At 38.7% G+C, this 20,548-nt stretch overlaps 1 protein-coding gene across 2 annotated transcripts in view; it reads right to left on the minus strand.

Annotated features, from left to right (window-relative positions):
* Window positions 1–20,548, minus strand: part of GUCY1A2 (guanylate cyclase 1 soluble subunit alpha 2) — a 352,258-nt gene that overhangs the window by 53,734 nt on the left and 277,976 nt on the right. The window contains exon 8 of one of the 2 annotated variants that reach the window (XR_008557856.1): window positions 2,257–2,359. Coding sequence is in view for 1 of the 2 variants with exons in the window: in XM_028132015.2 (XP_027987816.2) it covers window positions 2,152–2,359 (208 nt within the window). In the remaining variant the exon portion in view is untranslated. Of the gene's footprint in view, window positions 1–840; window positions 2,360–20,548 lie in introns of those variants that run through there. The other variant, XM_028132015.2, reaches the window with a different exon arrangement.

A 20,548-nucleotide genomic window follows, 5' to 3' on the forward strand; every position in this document is an offset into this window, starting at 1 on the left:
ATTTGCCACATCATGATAAGCTCTAAGTTACTGTGCAGAATAAGCATTCATGATTCAGTGAGCTGGGTTCCCTCCGCATGCCCCTGTGCTGTGAGCAGCCCACCAACATACATAGCTAAGGGGTCCTATTCTCAGCACGAGGACCAGGGTGCTCCCATTCCCCAGCAAGGACTGAGGTGCCCCTGCCTGTTCCGTGCACTGACCGGACAGCTGGCCGTCCCCTGTGAAGGAAGTGCGTTCATCTCCCAGTGCCCTGAAGAATTCTTTTGTGAGTGATTACGCCCAGGAGAGCACCCTGTCCTCAGCCTACACAGCCTCCCATAAACACCTGGGCCTTCTCGCCCCAAGTGGTTGAGAACAGAGGCCTGGACTCAGGGAAGAGAAGGACAGGCCAGGATTCAGAGAGCGCTGGTCCAGGTCCCATCCCACAGGAAGAGTGATACACGCGTGTCCTCATAAGCCCCAGGGCGAGGACAGAGCTCAACAAGTATGCAAGTGATCACCTTATAACAAATACTTTGCATATTTCTAAATGCTTTCTAGCGACCCACTTAGAGAGCTTAAAAACACTAAAGCAGCCTCATAGACTACATTGGACACTAGTTAATATGCTCCTTTGCTGAGTTATGCCGTAAGCAAATCATAATGCAGCCCAAGTCACCGACCAGAAGAAGACACATATTGTATTCAGTAGACACAATGAGTGTATGTACTATAGTAAGAAAATGGACACCCTAAGGTTTTCAAGGAAAAAATACTGACAGCTCATTAACCTCAATAGAAAACTTAGGTTTTATATCTGATCCAAAACAGAAAATCTCTGGACACACCGTGCTCCTAATTTCTGGTGAGTCTGTAATAATATTTCCATGCAATGCTAATTATTGGGAACTGGTCTTCATTTTAGCAGGTCCTGTGATGGAAGCCTATTGGTAACTATGGTGATGACTAAGTGAAGGTTAGACCTGCTTCACCGTTTTGAAGGTGATTCACTGAATTTAGAAGCCAACTCAATCCAACTGAAGATGAACATATTTTTTTTAATCTTAAAGCCATTAAATACAGGCATTTTTCCTTGATTTTATTATACATGAAGGAACAAAGTTGTTGGCAAAAGTGTTGTCACTAATGGCAGTATGTAGGAATTCACTCCTGAGAGTGGCCTTAGGAGTCATCCGTCACGAAGGGGGTGGGGGAGTATGAGCATGTCACTTAGTAGGCTGCTGTTTTTAGAGCGCAGTCAGTACCTTGTCATAACTACCTGTACCCGTGAGTGCTAAGTTGAAAAGCGTTCAATGAAGAGAGCATTTTATTTGGACTGATACTGGTTAGAAGATGGCAAAGAGGATCTTTCTTTAATCTTAGCTACTATTAGGAGATTCCATTTGCTCTGGGTTCCATGTTACATTAATTAAATCTACAGGATATATTTACTAGGCAGATGTACAACTCTTTCTCAGCATCTGAAACCCTTGGTTATATGTGTTCTCAGTCTAAGCACTAACGACTCTAGGTAAGTAAAACTATATTCAATGAATAGGTTAGCGTTACATTATATACCAACTATGCAGTAACAGATCCAGAACATCTAATAATGTTGTGTGAAAGGTAACTATCTAGAAGAGATATGTATAAAAATAGGTAATATCCCTAAAATATTTGCTGATTTACAGTTCTTCCTGCTGGGAAGCTTACCACGCTGCCATGATATGTGTATGAAATGTCCATTCAGAAAAAACAAAATTAGAAAATATCCTTCGCATACCACCTCACTAAATGTAGGAATATATACTAAAACTGGCTGTCAAAAGTGATACAAATATATAGGGAAAGATATCTGTGTGTGTGACAAACAAGCAAACATGAACTCTATTTATCGGTTAGTTTGGAAAGGGGTCCCATACTTGTAATTAAAATATATGTGTGACCAAAAACACTCCTATGGATGGACACGCCTTGTTTCCCCCCACCCTCCAGTGTTTTGAAATGGACAGTCATCACCCGCCGTTTTCGAGGATTATTGCCTGACATCACCGAGATTCCGCTGTGTGTTCCCAACGAAGCAGTGAAAGAGAAGCCCTCTCCACCCGCCCGCCGTGCCCCGTGTCCCGGGCTTGTGCTTTTGGAGGAGTCTTTGATCTGTCGCACGTCTCAGAGGCTGGTCTCCCGGAGGAACATGGTGCCAATGTTGTAGGAAACCTTTTTGATTCTCGATGAGGAGAGAGAAGGCTTTGGCGGCTTGGGACCAGTCCTTACCTCCAGGAAATAGCAGATCCCAGGGATTTCCTTTGGAAAGTTGTCGGGGAGATCTTCACGGGAACGAGGAATGAATGTGAAACTTTCTTCCCGTTTTAATAACCTAAGGAGAAAATATAGATAATGTGAATCTGATAAGCAGGGGAAATGTACATGCATGGGCAGACAGGTGAAAGACTCAGGAATCCAATCAATAACTGTGCTCCTGCGAATGCCCCTGCTCTTTGTATGGATGTGGCCTTCACGGGATTCCTAACACTAGGAAACGCTATGTCCCAGGAAAGATCCCTTCAAGTTATCGTAATAATAATAAACACAAAGCTGGTCCTGGTACTACTTGAAAATATCTGTTCAAATTTGATTTTTACCCCCTAAACAAACTGAGGAAACTGCATACTACATGTTTTTATTCAAACACAAAGGATTTACACTCTATGTTTTTAAAATCTGGGCAGATTCTACAGCACTCCTTTTATGTTTTATAGACACTTGCTAAGCTTTAAATGGGTGTCCTGTGTCCTGACATGTAAACCAAACGTTTAACTTTGTAGAACAATATTCATGATTCCAAGTATCTCTGATATATGCTGATTCCTGGCAATACACATTTCTAACCTCACTAGCATATCTGTCCAACAGCTGACTTCTTTCCTTCCAGTCACACTTAGAGACTCTTTGCTAGTACACTGACTCTGGTTTTACTCTTTCCAGTTCCATGAAAGGTTCAGTTTGATACTCATGCCTAAAGATGTGGCCCGGCACTTCAATTGAATTCAACAACTCTTATGGGCTGCTTCTTATTGCCCAAGAAAAAATCTTCTAGACACTTCAGAATATAATGATAAGTAGAACACAGCCAAAGAAGCTCAAAGCTTTATCAACAGAGATAGAAACAGGGAATAAAAGAAGCAGAAAATAATTACTGAATAAACACACAAAACCATACTAATATAAAAGTCGTGTAAAGGAGAATGGGCTAGATGCCCTAAGAAAAGTAGATTTTAAAGGTACTGAAGTCTAGAAGAGAAAAAACATTTGTAGCGGAAGCCACAAAGTCTTCCTAGGAGAGACAGCACTTAAAGATGCAAAGACTTCTAACAAGTGCATGTGGAGTACAACAGATCAAAGGTTTAGAAGGCAAGAAAATTATGATCAGGATCAACTCTTTCCAACCATTTGATACCATCACAGAATAAGGTCAGAATGAGAGCTAAAGCCGAAGCAGTAAGTTAAGACAAAGCTTTGAAATCCTAAACTAAAAGTTTAGACTTTATTTGGAAGGCATAGTGGAGCCAAGCCCATTACCTTTTTCCTAAAACAACGCATCCTCCTAGGACAGGTTAATGTTAACAAGTTATAAAATGGAAGAGGGGGGTTGAGGAAAGGAACCAGAGTGACAGAGAGAAGGCAAAGTCAAAGAGGCAATAAGAGGAAGGAGAACAAAGGATGTGTGAAAATGTAAGTTCACTGCACAAGCAATGATAATCATTTATTCACTAAAGAAAAGAACAAATAATCATTCATTCTCAAACTTTCTTAATGGACAAAACATATTCCCTGAAAATAACAGTTGGTGGTACTGAGAATTCTTATAATATGAACAATCTATATTTATTTTATGAACCACAGTTATAGTATTTTGCTTTGTAAATAATTTTAAAAAGCAGTTCTATTTCACCATTTCTTTAAAAATAGGATATGATGATAATATTAACTTGGGATATAGGAAAATGAGGCTTATTCTAACATTTCAAAATTCTTTCAAATGCCTTATGTCATTAAATCCACATAATATAGCTCTATGCCAAAGCCAGACATGCTCTTCTCTGATAAATATATGGAGGGTGAAGGTTGAGTCCAGAATAAATCAGAGTGATTTGCTCATGGAAGTAATAAGACAGTGGTGACACTGGAACTGGAACCCAGATCTGTTAATTCCTAGTCAAGCTTAGCCCTAAAGAAAATAATAAGACTACACTAAGATAGCTTTCCACCACAAAACTAACCTGACATATAGCTGAGGCCCAATGGCAATCAGTACGGAAGTCCTTAGTACTAGGTGCTTTTGTTTTTGTTTTAACAGATGTTGATTTTCTTTACATATTCTGTATCATCAACCACTTCAGAGATATGTTCAGATTCCCTCAACAATAGTTTAATTTATCAATGAATTCCACAATAATTTTGTTTTGCTCAAATAGAACATCTATCGATGTGCAACATGTGGGTGTCAATCAGTGATATCCACCAATCAACAGACACTTATTGAGTGCCTGTTGCATGCTAAAATTGTACTCTGAAAAGAGAAGAGTAAGTGGGGATGCCAAGAATGGTTAATATAAAATTTAAAAGCCAAGAAATACTGATAGAAACAAATTAGCAATACAAGACAGCATATGGTACCCCACATGATACAATTCAAAGGAGGAAATTCCATAGGAAAAAAGATGAAGATTCCTTGTGTTTTCTAAGTGTTCTGTAATGATGGCTGTGGATCTTAGTACAAAAGACAAGAAACAGAGTAACAAAGTTCACTTCCACCGAGTATAAAATAGACCATAAGCTCAATCTTTCCAACACGTTTCCTTAAGGACCCATAATCAACAAATAGGAGAGAGCTACATCCCTCTCTCCCAATATATATTTTTAATCTATCTTTATTGTTGAAAGTACTACAGATGTCCCCTTTGTATATGTGTGTTTTATCCCTTCGACCCCCTTTACCCCGTACCCCCCTCCCAGGCCTTTATCACTCTATTGCCTGTGTCCATGAGTTATGCATATCTATAATAATAAAAGCATAATATGCTCATTAGACTGGACATCCTTCTGGATGACCTTCCAGATGAAGCCAGGGCTGCGAGGGAAGCCCAGGTCCCAGGTGCCAGAGGGAAGCTGGTGCCAGCAGCCAGGGGAAGGAAAGCCTACTCTTGCATGAATTTCATGCATCAGGCCTCGAGTATACATATAAATTCCCACATAATCATTCCCCTCCCAACCCCCACACCCGCCTCATATTTTAAGCCCCCTAGTTTCTCTCTTCCATGGTTGGTTTGTTTCACCAAGGTCTTGATATTTTGCTACAATTGGAATATTCTGACACTGAAAAATAAATTGGGTTACAGCTATGAAAATATTTGAAAATGACTAAAAGAAGGGTGCAGGCACTGCTTTGGATGCCAGGAGCTGTAAATAATTCACTGCACGTTGGCTGGGAGGAAACTCTTCATAATGAATCAATCTTCTCACAATTTAAATACATCTCACATATACTGTACCCCAAATCACAGAGACAACAAGCTTTTTCAGGTTTTATTCTTTTCCAAGTAAACACTTTGATATCAATAAACTAACTACAGTATTACCTTTCAATAATAAAAAGGATAGCACGCAAGGATAAATTGGTCCAAGCTCCTGTGATATCCAGGGGTTAGCGGCCTTTATAGCTATGAACACTGAAGGGCGATATCCAGATTATTTCCAATAGGACGATCTGAATGAGTTACTGGTGGGCTGTGCAGGAGGCCAGGGGAGGTGTTTCACACAGCTTGCCTGGTGATGATATGAGTCAGGGTGCTGAATAAACGATCAAATGTGTATGCGGGGATCAGGGATTTAGACCCGGGTCACCACATAGCCTGTGATCCCTTCTGAAATGATATAGTGAGTCCAAATCCCTGGGCTGGCTTTCAAGCTCGGCCTAACAATCCATTTCTTCAGCAACTCAGGACTGATATGGAAGCTTACATTCTTCATGAATCTAAATTAATCCCCAGCTGGTTGACAGACAACCAGGGAGCGTCAGCCACATGTTGAGTATTTGGAAGCCACACAAATCCTAGTTTACCTGCCTGTCACCCTTCCTCCTCACAACAGAGTTTTTCTACAAATTGATTTTCGAGATGAAAATTCACTGCTGCTTTGGATCCATGATTGTCCCTGCAAGCATGGGAGGGGAGCGGGGTACCATGGAGGTTGGTGTGTCTGCTCCCTCACCACTGCAGAAAGGAAGCTGCTCTGGCTCACTGGGCTCTTGAGCGCCCATTTTCCCTTTTTCTCCAACAACCAATTTTTGTTGTTGTCTTTCGGTGGGATGGGATGTGGTCTGCTTTTTTATTTTGATCTTCCTCTTTCATGTTAAAGGCACTCAACAACTGACTAATACATTTGAAAGTCTCTATTTAAGTGCGAGGCATTAAAATTTGTTTAGAAGTTTTATGTGTGGCAAGATTTTGTGGCATTGTGGGTTTCCCCTGACCATTGTAAGGACATGCTGGAGGAGGGCTACATTTCTTTTCTATCTTCACTATCAGTTTACTATTGTTTCAGAGGAGATTAATGAAAAATTCAGGTAGTCAATCTGCTGTGGTAAATTAGAAGTCTTTGTTGCTAATTATTCATCTGAATGCATTTTTTGCTAAGGAATGCATTTGGACTCTATAATGGCATTAGCTACTATGTCTTTGAGTGTTGGAGAATGATGACAGCTCTGAAGAAATTTAAAAGATGAAGATTCCGGACTGGGGTCTTTCTCTGGGATTTTGGAAGGAAGATTCTTCAGCTTGGTAATGGTGTGAAAGTGGGAGCTTCTGTAGCTCTGGAGCTGGAGCAGGCCCTATTCTACCAAGTCAATTTAGGAAGAGATAAAGCTGGTGCCCAGAGAGAAAACTGAGGCAGATGTACATAGAGAAAACATATGGCAAGAGAGAGTAAGAGAATGGGAGAAGCTGGGGAAACCAAGATGGCGGCATAGGTAAACACCTAAACTGCTGCCTCGCACAACAATTTCAAAACTACAACTAAAAGACAAAACGAACACCATCCAGAACCACAGGAAAGCTGGCTGAGTGGAAATTCTACAACTAGAAGAAAAGAGGAAAGCACACGGAGCATCAGAGGAGCTGCAAAAGGCTGAGGTACGTGCGGGCGGCTGAGTGCCTGGCTGGCTTTCTCTAGAGGGAAGGAGACAAAAGCTCCCGACTACGCTGAACCCCAGTTCCGACTGCACTGAACCCCAGTTCTAGGCGAGACCCTGGGGACCCAGGCTTATATGGGGGAAATCTGGACTGTCAGGCGGAAACTCAGGGGAGCCGCGAAAGGCAGAGGTCTAGAGGCACGCATGCGAGTGCTTGAAGAGAGGACTGACTGCTGAGTGCGCCGCTGGCTTTCTCTAGCAGGAGGGAAATGGAAGCTACCCACTGTGCTGAACTCCAGTTCTGGGCGAGAATCTGGGAATCAAGATTCATTGGGGGAGAAATTGGACTGTCTGGCAGCAGGCAAAACTCGAGGATGGCTTACTCTTAGAGGTGCTTGCAGCGATTACCGAGGGACACTGAGACCCAGGGTAATAGGGCAGGGCTGACTGGAAGCCAAGACTGTCTGCTCAGCCCTGAGACTCTACCCCATCCAAGCTGAGCACAGAGGCTTTTGCAATTTTGCAAGTCTTGTCTCATAAGGCTGTCTCCAGCACAGAAGTTCTCCCGGCATAGACACAGCTGATCCTCACAGCCAATTGGAGTGGAGGTCAATTCCTCCCAGTGATACCAACAACAATCAAGAATTAACTACAACAAGGCTGTACACACAGTCCACAAAGGGGTGCACCAAGAGTGTCCACCTCAGGTAACTGGGGAGGCCGAGCCACTGGGCCATATAGGACACCTAGCACACAAAGCTACCCTACCAACTCAGGGAAGCAGCGAAAATGCAGACACAAAGAAACAGATCACAAACGAAAGAAATGGAGGAAAACAAACTAATGGATATAGAGTTCAAAACCACGGTTATAAGATTTTTCAAGAATTTCCTAGAAAAGGCTGATAAATTTAGCGAGACCCTCAAGGATATGAAAAAGGACCAACTAGAAATTAAACATACACTGACTGAAATAAAAAATATTATACAGAGACCCAACAGCAGACTAGAGGAACGCAAGAATCAAGTCAAAGATTTGAAATACAAAGAAGCAAAAAACACTCAACCAGAAAAGCAAAAAGAAAAACGAATCTAAAAATCTGAAGATAGTGTAAGAAGTCTCTGGGACAACTTCAAGTGTACCAACATCAGAATAATGGTGGTGCCAGAAGAAGAGAGAGAGCAAGATACTGAAAACCTATTTGAAGAAATAATGACTGAAAACTTCCCCCACCTGGTGAAAGAAATAGACTTACAAGTCCAGGAAGCGCAGAGAACCCCAAACAAAAGGAATCCAAAGAGTACCACACCAAGACACATCATAATTAAAATACCAAGAGCAAAAGACAAAGAGAGAATATTAAAAGCAGCAAGAGAAAAAGTTAATTACCTACAAGGGAGCACCCATACGATTGTCAGCTGATTTCTCAACAGAAACTATGCAGGCCAGATGGGAGTGGCAAGAAATAGTCAAAGTGATGAATAGCAAGAACCTACAACCAAGATTCCTCTACCCAGCAAAGCTATCATTCAGAATTGAAGGTCAGATAAAGAGCTTCACAGATAAGAAAAAGCTAAAGGAGTTCATCAACACCAAACCAGTATTATATGAAATGTTGAAAGGTATTCTTTAAGAAGAGGAAGAAGAAAAAGGTAAAGATAAAAATTATGAACAACAAATACGTATCTATCAACAAGTGAATCTAAAAATCAAGTGAATTAAAAATCTGATGAACAGAATAAACTGGTGAATATAATAGAATCAGGGGCATAGGAAGGGAGTGGACTGAAAATTCTCAGGGGGAAAAGGGTGTGAGGGGTCCTGGAAGAGACTGGACAAAAATCGTACACCTATGGATGAGGACAATGGGGGGGAGGTAAGGGCAGAAGGTGGGGTGGGAACCGGGTGGAGGGGAGCTATGGGGGGAAAAAAGAGGAACAATTGTAATAATCTGAACAATAAATATTTATTAAATTTAAAATAAATAAATAAATAAAAGATGAAGAGTCCTTGTGTTTTCTAAGTGTTCTGTAATCCCTCATTTTTTTCTATGCACCTTCTTCTTCCTACCTAAGTGGAGAGAAGAACTAATCTGCTCTGTATTTCTCCTCTATGTGCTTCACTGCTCTACCACCTGATGCGGTTTGAAGATAAGCCCCATGAAATGATAGTTATGAGTCAGGGAGGCAGCATAAAATCTCATGAAATTCAGTGACTCATTCCCTGGAAATAAAACTCCCATCCAAATAGAAAAGGAAGAATTGAGCTCACTATGAAGTAAAAGAGAAGGATCTCACCAATTTTTTATGTATTTTAAGGTTACAAAATTTATCCACATTTTAAGTTGCAGATTTGGTGGCAATTTTATAAGATTGTCACTTGATCGGTAATTTGAAAATTCAAGTTAACACATAAGTTTTCAAAAAGAGATACTTTCCCTATATGCATCCTGAAAAGTTTAAGGCAAAATGCCTCCGAGGCACTAAGGTGACAGCCTGGCTCATTTCTTTCTGCAACCGCCCTGAGTTAATATTAATGGCAAAGCATGCTTACTGTGGAGTCCATAGTCTGAATGCCTTTGGGGCTTGCCGGAGTGCACATTCTGGCCTGCGTTTCCCATTTCAGTGCCAAAACTAATGCCTCTTAAATTCTTGAATTTTGGAATGCTGAATAGCTAAAAATGATTTCACACCATTGGTTTCTGTGGCTACTATCAATTTTGACCTTTAACAGCCTCAAAGCTCCACTGAACAGACTAAATACCAAATAGATTTGAAATTTAAAACACTCACTCAAAATTTTTACATGTCAACAGCCAGAACTTTAAAAAGAGATGACAAATGAGAGATTATAAAAGATACCTATAATCAGTTCTTGTAAATTAAATAATGCCTCACGTATTTTCACTACTCGAACCAAAATTGTTTCTTAAAAACAAGTTTATCATTGTGCTGGTCTTTCTGTATAAAAGACAAAGGGCGGAGTAAAAAGGAAGGAAAGAAGCCCATTTATTTTTGGAAATGGACGATCCTTCATTGATTTCAATATAAATAAATAAAATTAGGACCAGAGTCAATTTTAGGAAATTCTGCGTTCTATATTTTAGGTATTCCTGAAGCAACAGCAGCAGAATTAGCTGAGAACACAGGGAGTTGTAATGACTCCAGTGCAAAGAAGGCAAATCAGCCTGAGGAAATATTTAGGGGCTAGAAAACGAAAGGCAAACTCTTTTCCCTTAAAAAACAAACAAAAAAAAACCCCACCACTTTTTATCTATTCTTGAACAATGTTTACAGTACACACTCCTTATAAATTCCCTTGACTGGATGTTTCTTAGAAATACTAATTTTTGTGGAGAACAACTATGGTAAGTTAGTAAATTGGGATGAGACAGGTGAAGAGGTTAGAGGGTAAACTCTGTAAATCTGGTCTCTACATTTTAGGGTCACCCTTCCAGCCTATACAGGTGGCATAATAGCAAATCAGCTAATGGCACTGATAAAGTCACCTAACATTTTGATCTAATTTACTATAAAGATTATTTACAGCTCTAAAATTTATTGGGGTTTAGAATTTATTTTAGTTTTAGACTTGCAAATCTGAAAACATCTCAAGTAAGATCTCCAGAGAAAACACTGCTCTGTTGGCGAATATCATAAAAGCTGGTTATAGAGCAATTTTGATTCAGTAGTGGGTGACTAATGCATGAGAATCTTTAATCAGAGATGAAAATGATTCTAGAGCGTAGCATTTAGAGCAGAAATTTCTCCAAGTGCACAGAGCATTACACACAAAAGAACAGTGAGAGGAACTGACTGATAAAATATTCAGTCTCTGTCAAGGGTATCACTTAGTAAGTCATATAAATGTCTAACCACTGTGCTGTACACCTGAAACCAAGACTGAATGTAAAGTTCCAATTGAGACCACTTTCAATGCTCTAGTTGAAAAATGACTTCTCCAAAATTACTCTATTTTATTAGATAGTGAAATGTACTCTGTCCTGGCTGGGTGGCTCAGTTGGTTGGATCATCATCCTGTACACCACAAGGTTGCAGGTTCAATTCCTGCTCAGGGCACATGCCTAGGTTGGAGTTTCGATCCCTGGTAGAGGTGCATAAGGGAGGTAACCAATCGGTGTTTCTCCCACTTCAATGTTTCTCTCTCTCTTTCTCTCTCCATAAAATAAATAAAAACATATCCTTGGGGGAGGATTTTAAAAAAAAAAAGCATTCTCATAATGTAATTCATGACCTTTTTTTCTGAATGGTACATTGCTTGGTTTTGAGGAAAATTGAAACATACTTATTTACTTAATGTAACAATACAATAACAAATCCAATATAATATATGATATGTTGTCATTATAATTATATAAATGATGTAATTTATATCAATTATAATGATATAAACTTTTTCTAATTCCTTTAAAAAGCAATACACATAAATGAGAAAATGGAAGAAATAGAAATTGGTTTAGAAGTCTGATTACATGTTAACCCCAAAGCAAGAATTTTGAAAGAAAAAGGTAAGTTCATAAGGAATTATTTTTTTTAAATGATTAACAATAGAAAAATGGCTTTCCAGTTTCAAGGCTCAGCACTGACCACACAATAAGTAGAATGTATACATGTTTTTGCCCAGTCAGCCTTGTAATTATTTCCTTTTTGAAAATATATTTTTATTGATGTCAGAGAGGAAGGAAAAGGGAGAGAGAGATAGAAACATCAATGACGAGAGAGAATCATTGATTGACCAGCTGCCTCCTGCACACTCCACAGTGGGGATGGAGCCCACAACCTGCCCTATCCGGGAATCGAACTGTGACCTCCTGGTCGATGCTCAACCACTGAGCCACGCTGGCTGGGCTGTAATTATTTCTTTAAAGGTGTTCATACTTCATTGGTTTTCCTTCTATTTCCACTGCCACAGTTCTAGTTCATGACCATACCTCAGGCCTGGAATAACACTGTCTCTTCCTAACAGTCCCATTTCCTCTAATTTTCCTTATTCTGCTCCCTGTGGAACATCATCTCTGATTATGTTTTCCTTTCATCATGTTGTTTCCAGACTCAAAAATATCCAAAGGGTCTCCAATAGCATGTAAGGCCCATTGTTGTCTAAGCTGAAAATAAATTCTCAATCTCACTCGATGTTAGAACTGCAATAACCTTTTTGTGTTGTTAATCCTCACCCAAGGATATTTTTCCATTGATTTTTAGAGGGAGTGGGAGGGAAGGAAGAGATGGAGAGAAACATCAATGTGAGAGAGACACATTCGATTGGTTGCTTTCCGCACACACTCTGACCAGGGCCAGGGATTGAGCCTGCAACCTAGGTTACTGCCCTTCACTGGAATAGAACCTGGGAACCTTCGGTCAGCAGGTTGATACTCTATCCACTGAGCCAAACTGGCTAGAGCTGTAATAATCTTTTAAATAAACTTTTTATTTTGAAATAATTTCATATTTACAGAAGCATTGCAAGGATACTATATACTGCTGAGTTCCCCTAAATTTTTAACTTGGTTTTCCCTCATATAAACCTTCTACATAACCTGGTATACTTGTCAAAACTAAAGAAATTAATAAAATTATATTATTATTATGTAAATTACAGATTCCATTCAGATTTCATTGCTTTTCCATTGATGTCCTTTTTATTACTCCAGGATTTAGGGTAAACTTTTTATAAGTAATCTAGACAATAAAAATGTCTAATGTTTTCTAACTCCTGGGAAACAGAGGATGCGATTACTCATGTGACTTATTTAGGGTCATAAACTAATTAGTGGCAGAACAGTAGTGTGAGCTACAGTCTCTTGATGTGTTTTATTGGTCATTCATTTATTTAATTAGCCAGTAGCAATTTGTAATGTTTTCTGAATTATGGGTCACTTTGGAAATCTACTGAAAGCATCAGAGGAAACTTCTTTCCATAGAGTTCATATGTGAGTAAGCACACAGCATGTGTCAGGAAACTCATGAACATGCTAACCCTAAGACTTCCTTAAATGCTACACAATACCCCAACACTTCAACAACACTAGTTTATCTTTATTCTACCCTGGATTTTTAAATAAAATTTTACTTTAATTGGTTCCATAGCCAACAAATGTCTAAAAGTTACTTTTCTACTTGGCCTTTTTAGCTAAAATTTGAACATCTAAAAAATTCAGAAAGTGTCTTTCATCATTTGTTAGTTGCAAAATAAACACTGACCTCCAGGCCATTTTAAAGGAGAAAGAGAAAGGAAAATGTGGGTTGGTTTTCCCTCTTGCTTTAGATTACCCTCAATGATCTTAGTAAATTTTCACTTTACAGGAATTTAGATAATGTGGGGAATTTAGTTGAACTTGGCATTATTTATAAACATATTTATGGCCAAGAAAAGAGCTATTTATAAAAATAAAAATTCATTTTTTGTGTGTGCAGTTAATAGATGTTTCCCATGTAAGATCTATTGATATGAATCAGATCAGTGCCTTTAAATTATGAAAACTAAATTAGGTAATTAACTTTCTAGCATTACTGTCATGGGAAAAAAGAAACAGCCTTCGTACATAGTACAGAATGTGCCCTAATACAGAACCAGAAATACTCTACATTCAACCTCTGGCCTAATCATATGGACCAAACCTATGCCAAATAATCAACCAAACCATGAAGAAGAAAAAGTCACCATTGTCAGACACTCTGTTTCATTCCCAATCTCTGAAATAATAAAATGCTATTAAATAAGTGCCAGCATTTCTTTATTTATTTTTGCATTGATTCTGACAACTACTTTAAGTCCTATAGAACTGAGAAAATGGGTAAGTATGTACAATTTTTACTATAAAAATAACCACAACATTGTATTCTGATCCTCAAATACTTCATTATGATCTAAAATGTGCTAGTAAATACATGGAATGACTGAGGGGGGATATTCTAAAGGTAAAAAAACTAGGCCAGATTTATGTTTTCAAATTAGGAAGGCTTATGATTTCCAATATTTAAAATTATATTTTTCTGGGGGAAAATGATATTTGATACAGCAGGGAGACAAAGAAAGAAAGGACAAAATAAAAATGTCTAAATGAGTTAAATATCTCATTCAATTTTGCTGGATGGGACTTTTATTGGCACAGTTAGAAGGATAATATTAATGTTGCCGTCTGTAATTGGAAAAATGAAAATATAACTTGAGGCACAGCTCAAGTTTTCCTTTTCAGAAAATTATTAAGTCATTTGTCTTTACCGATTATTTTTCTTTTGTAAAATATCGTGTTTACTGTTTTGGTGCTTCTACAAACCATAAGAAGATCAATAAAGTCACATAAAAGACCAACAGGACCACCTTTTAATCAGCCCAAATACTTTTTTTTTTTTTAAATATCAAGTCAAGTCACTAGTGCAGATGAGCATTTTGATTTTTTAAAAGACTGAAAGCTCAAGGTGAACTACTAGACAGAAATTTCCTGAAGTTTGTTGGATGTCTTTTCCCACATTAAGTATTTATAGGAAGAGGAGTATTTACAATATAGTATCTCAGTCATCTACACTAATAAAAGAGAAAGATGCAAACTGACCATGCCTCCACGACGCCCACCAGCCAATCAGGAGTGAGTATGCAAATAAACACAACAAAGATGGCAGGTTAATTTGCATACACAGGCACGGAGCAAAGACTGAAGGCTCTGCCTGAGCGAAAACTGAAGACTGAAGACTGAAGGCTCCGCTTCGGCCCAGGTCCTGGGTGCTGGCAGCCAGAGGAAGGAAGGCCTATTGCACGAATCTTGATGCAACGGGCCTCTAGTCTATATATATAAAAGCCTAATATGCTAAATGTCCGACCCATTGGTTGACCATTCGGTTGACTGCTCAACCAGTCACTATGATGTGCACTGACCACCAGGGGGCAGACGCTCCAACCAGTAGGTTAGCTTGCTACTGGAATCTGGCCTATTGGGACTGGGTGAGATGGGCCGGACATGCCCTGGAGCCCTCACGTGGTCCCTCCGTAGCCGGCCGGCCCCCATTGGCCCGGATCAGGACTGGGCAAGATTGCCCTGATCGGCCCTGATCGCCAGCCAGGCCAAGGGTCCCCACCAGTGCATGAATTTGTGCACTGGGCCTCTAGTGTATAATAATTATATTGACAAAGGGACAGAAGCAGATTTTCCAGCTATTGCTTTTAACTAGTATTAATAACTAACTTTTACGTGCAAAGAATATACCCATGTTGCTTCAACTTTCTTCAATTATTCCATGCATATCACAATATACTAGGAAGATGCATTCCTCCATATTGCCTATAAAGTAAAATCCTGAATAGCAAGACAGTTTTCTGTTTAACTTGGAAGCCTCTGTTTTTTGAAGCTTTGTCATAGATACCCACATTTGGATTCAGAGTTACGGATACTGATGTGGTTAGAAATATGGAGACAACAGGCAAATATTTTAGGAAGAACATACCTCCTCTTTATTACCCTGAGTATGAAAAGTAAAACCTGGCATTTTTATATATTCAGAGTCGGGAAAGAAAATTAGCAGAAATTTGGTCCTGTCAAAAACTCCCAGGCTTAGAAAACGTCCCTGGGTTCAAATAGCCCATAACCTCTATTGATACTTTTCTTTTACAGGATTAATACACTAAAAATATGATCATGTTTTATTAGTCCAATAATTGTGTCATGGCTGGTTTGCCAATGAACCTTTCTGGCAATTATACATGGAGTAGGTAGATGATATGGTTGGACCAAATGTCTCCATGGAGGTTTTGAAAGGATCGAATGTCCTGCAAGCAGATGAACAGAATTTCCCTTGCTCTGATCCCACTTGCTCCTTACTGCTCTCTCTTTTAAAAAATATATATTTTTTTATTGGTTTTAGAGAAGAAGGGAGAGGAAGAGAGAGATAGAAACATCAATGATGTGAGAGAATCATTGATTGTCTGCGTCCTGCACGTCCCCTACTGGGGACTGAGCCCACAACCTGGGTATGTGCCCTTGACTGGAATTGAACCCAGGACCTTTCAGTTCACAGGTTGTTTTCTCCACTTTCTGATCATACACTCAGTGGGAGGAGGTCCAAGTTGTCTCTCTGCAGCTCTATTTCCATGCTCTTTTGCATAGGTGATTACATTCAGTTTGAAGTTTGCAGAGTAAGACAATCACTTGCTGGTATTTATCTTTTTGTTTTTTGACATCTTTATGGGCTCAGAACACTCTGGTCCTTGTTGCATTTACACACTCCCCACCTCCACTTCCAATTACGACATCAGCTGACGTCAGTAACAATAAAGCTTGTGATTGAAGGAAGCCTGTTGGACAAGGTATAGGCAGCTATGCACCCGCGCAGCTCACTCCTGTGTATAAGATGCCCCTCGATTTTCAGTCTAAAGATTTTAGAAAAAAAATAGCATCTTACACACGAAAAAATATGGTAAATGTAATGAGGAGAAATTGCTTAGAGAAAATAAGTAATTCATTAAACGTTTGCTATCATGACATTTTAGAGGTAAAAGATATTTGAGAGATCATCTTGGTCTTCCTCATTGTAGATATGAGGAGACCAAGCTCAGAAACATTAACTGGTTTGCCAAAAATGTCACAGCAAGTTAATATCTGAATCAAGATGAGATTCAGTTCTCCTGATTCCTAGGCTAGGAATTTATATACCAAACTCAAGCACAAACAATGTTGTTTTGAAATTTTAAGCTTGGTTCTTGTTGTCTAAAGATAGCTGTAAGCTAACTATTACAACTTCTTGTATGCCCAGCTTTCTTAGAGATTATAGGGGGGTAGCTACATCTGAGGGCAGATTGCAAAGTGAGGAGACTGCAGTCAGCTTTGTAAAAATTCCTTGTTTTTCAGGACTGCTCCTAAATCTCTTCCTCAAGCCAAGGACTTCACAGCTTTTAAAAAAATATATTCTTTTTATTGATTTCAGAGAGAAGGAAGAGGGAGAGATAGAAACATCAATGATGAGCGAGAATCATAGATTGGCTGCCTTCTGCACGCCCCACACTGGGGATGGAGCCCACAACCCGGGCATGTGCCCTGAACAGGAATCTAACTGTGACCTCCTGGTTCACAGGTCGACGCTCAACCACGGAGCTACACTGGCAGGCTCTACTACCTCTTAAATATAGAAATGTAATTTAGTCATTGTTATGGACTTAATGTTTGTATCCTCTCAAAACTCATCCTTGAAACCCTGCCCCCCAATGTGATGGTATTAGAAGGTGGGGCCTTTGAGTGCCAGTTACAATTAGAGGAAGCCATGAGGGTGGGGCACTCATGAATAGAATTAGTGCCCTTTTATAAGAGTCATTAGAGAGCTTGCTTCTTCTCCCTCTTTCCTCTGAGTGAGGATACAAAGAGAAGTCAATCCGCTGCAAGCCATAGAGGGCTCCCCACAGGACCTGACCCTGCTGGCACCCTGACCTCCCGTTTCCGGTCTCCACAACTGTAAGAAAAGATTTCTGTGGTCCACACTTTGTCAGAGCAGCATGAAATGACCAGGACAGTCCTGAAGTAGGTATCCCTTTTCAGGAATCTATACCTTTAGTTCCTGAAAAAATCCTCTAGAAGCCAGAGCATTCATCTTGCAAAAGTTATTTTCTTTCTCAGATTTTTTCTTTTTACATAATTGATACATTAACAAGTACGTTAAACTCACAAGCTTGCTTTGTTTTTTCTCATTTTATAGTTGATCTATTTCTGGACTCTTCAGAATGCCCATTTTTCATTCACTGTGGAAAACCCATCTTCTGTTGAAACCAAGTTGCCTCTGACCACTGCAATATAAATAGCTCGCCCTGTCAGAGGACATACAGTGGAGCAGGATAGGGGAGTGGCTCAGTGCAAAGTATAAGTAGGGTTGTACCACCGCTCCAGGCAGATCTTACCCCTCAGATTTCCCCTTGTTGTAAGCAGAATAGAATCCCTGGAACCTGTTAGCAAAGATGAATTAGGTTGCTAAGCAGCTGACTTTAAAAGAGGGAAATTATCCTGGATTATCCAATGGACCCATAATAATCACAGGGAATTTAAAAGCAGATAAGAAGGAAAAAGAGTTAGAAAAAGAGATGTGAGCAGTGTCAGAGAAATGCTTTACTATTGGCTTTATTATTTTTCTTTCTTTTTAAATTTAATTTATTGGGGTAACATTGGTTAGTAAAATTATATATGTTTCAGGTGCACAGAAAGGAAACTGTGAGAAAGGAATGCAGGTGGCCTCTAAAAGCTGGAAGAGGCAAGGAAACAGGTTAAAGAATGCAGCCCTGCTGGGCACAGGGGCACCTGTACCAGACGGCTACCCCAAAAAACAGCAAGATAATAAATTTGTGTCATTTAAGTCACAATGTTTATGTTAACCTAGTTAACATATATGCAATAATGTACTGCTACTTAAATTTGAGTATTTGCCAAGAAAACAGTTTTTATCACATAATTATGACTTACTCATCAGTAAGATGCCTTAGCTAATAAAAAACTTACAGGAATAAGGCGATTACTAGCTGGGTACTGAGTCATAGCTCAAATGCCTTTGCCCAAATTACCAAACCCACACCTTTGGGATTGCCAGATGAGGTCTGTAATGCACTGTTACACATAATTCAACGTGGCTAAGCTCGTTAAATATGAGACTCAAGTGCAGGAATAAGATAGTCTATTCCTTCATAGAAAAGAACAGGATGATGCAATAAATGGATGTCTACTGTGTTCCAAGTACTAGGAGATTTGTAAACATCATATTTACTACTAAATTAAGTTGTTAAATTTCACAGGCATTAAGTTTTAAAGCCTGGATTCCAACCGAGGCACTCCGCTTCTGGAGCTTGTGTTCTTATCGGCTACCTCATCCTTCTCCATTGTACATCCTCTGATGTGGTGAGCAGTTTACATTGCAGTGGTCAGAAGGCAACTTGGTTTTAACAGAGGGGCCTTCCACAGTGAATGAAAAATAGGCATTCTGTAGAGTCCATAAATAGATCAACTATAAAACGAGAGAAACAAAAATCTCTAAGTGTAAGGAAAATTTCATATCATAGTAATTAAAGAGTCTTTCTACATTTTTCGCTTGTAATAACAAGGAAATGCAAGTAATGATTTGCTCAGGCAAATCATTCGATTATTCATGCCATTTCCAAATTTGCTGAAACTGTCCTTAACATAAGCAATTATTTCAGTTTCACAGATCAGTAGCTTGATGCTAAAAGACAATTGTTTGTAATGTGTGCATTATTTTAACATTTGGATGAGTGGAAACATCACATTTATTGAACAGAAATGAAAACATCAAACATGGAAAATTCAAAAGTCATTAAATATTTCTTTTTGTCTAGCAATAAAGTGCTCTAGGTGAAGAGGAAATGGTCCTTGTTCATTACTGGAAAAATGAAGGCCATTCATATAAAAGTTATGGCCCTGATTTTAAAATCTTCATTCCTTATATCCAAATTAATTTTGAAATAAAAGCTCATCATTTCAATTCTAATGACCTATAGGAAACTCAATTATTGATATCATCTGAAAGTAAAGTATCAAACTTATATAATAACAGGTAAGTAATGTTCATGGGAACATACTTTTTAATAATTAAAAAAATTTTTAAAACCTTGTGCTCATTAATAGAGGAATAGATGAGTAAAAGTAAAATATGGTGTAGTCTTACTCTGGAATAGTATAGTAATTAAAATGTTGAGCTACAGGTACATGTCTCCATATGAATAAATCTTAAAAGATGAAATGTAAAAAAGTTAGAGAAAGGCTCATACAGTGACATATCACTTACACAAATTAAAATAGGTAAAATAAAATTCCATTATATATGTATATATATATATGAGAAAGATCATGTATAAAACACTAGGCTTTGAAACACACCAAATTTACTAGGGTATTTGTCCCAATGAAAAGGAGGAAAATCCAAAGGAAATGTTTTATTTATTTTTATTAAATAATAACTAGAGCAAATATAATAAAGTATTAAACCAACTACTTAAATGTTTTGGGCAAAATGTATTTGAAATAAATTGTTCAGAAAATTATTTCAATTTATCATAATAACCAAATAATTCACTCTCTCAAAATTTATAATCATATAGTCTTACTAAAAATGAATTCAGTATAAACCTCTCTGAAGATTTCAAGATGACAAGACTATATTGGATATTCTACAAATTTAATTCAGGAAACAAAACTAAGTTTTAAGCTCATGAGAGCTTGAAATTTCCAGTTTTATTTCACAAATTCTTATCTGCACTAAGAAAGTGTAATTTTGTCTCCTGATAGAGACTGTCCCTCAAGAGTCAATTGTGGCACTTCACTGTGAGCATCCTGGTGTAGGTTCATAAATCACCTGTGCCATGTGGAATCTAACAATT

The sequence above is a fragment of the Eptesicus fuscus genome, chromosome 13 (assembly GCF_027574615.1).
Source record: "Eptesicus fuscus isolate TK198812 chromosome 13, DD_ASM_mEF_20220401, whole genome shotgun sequence".
Classification (NCBI taxonomy): domain Eukaryota; kingdom Metazoa; phylum Chordata; class Mammalia; order Chiroptera; family Vespertilionidae; genus Eptesicus; species Eptesicus fuscus.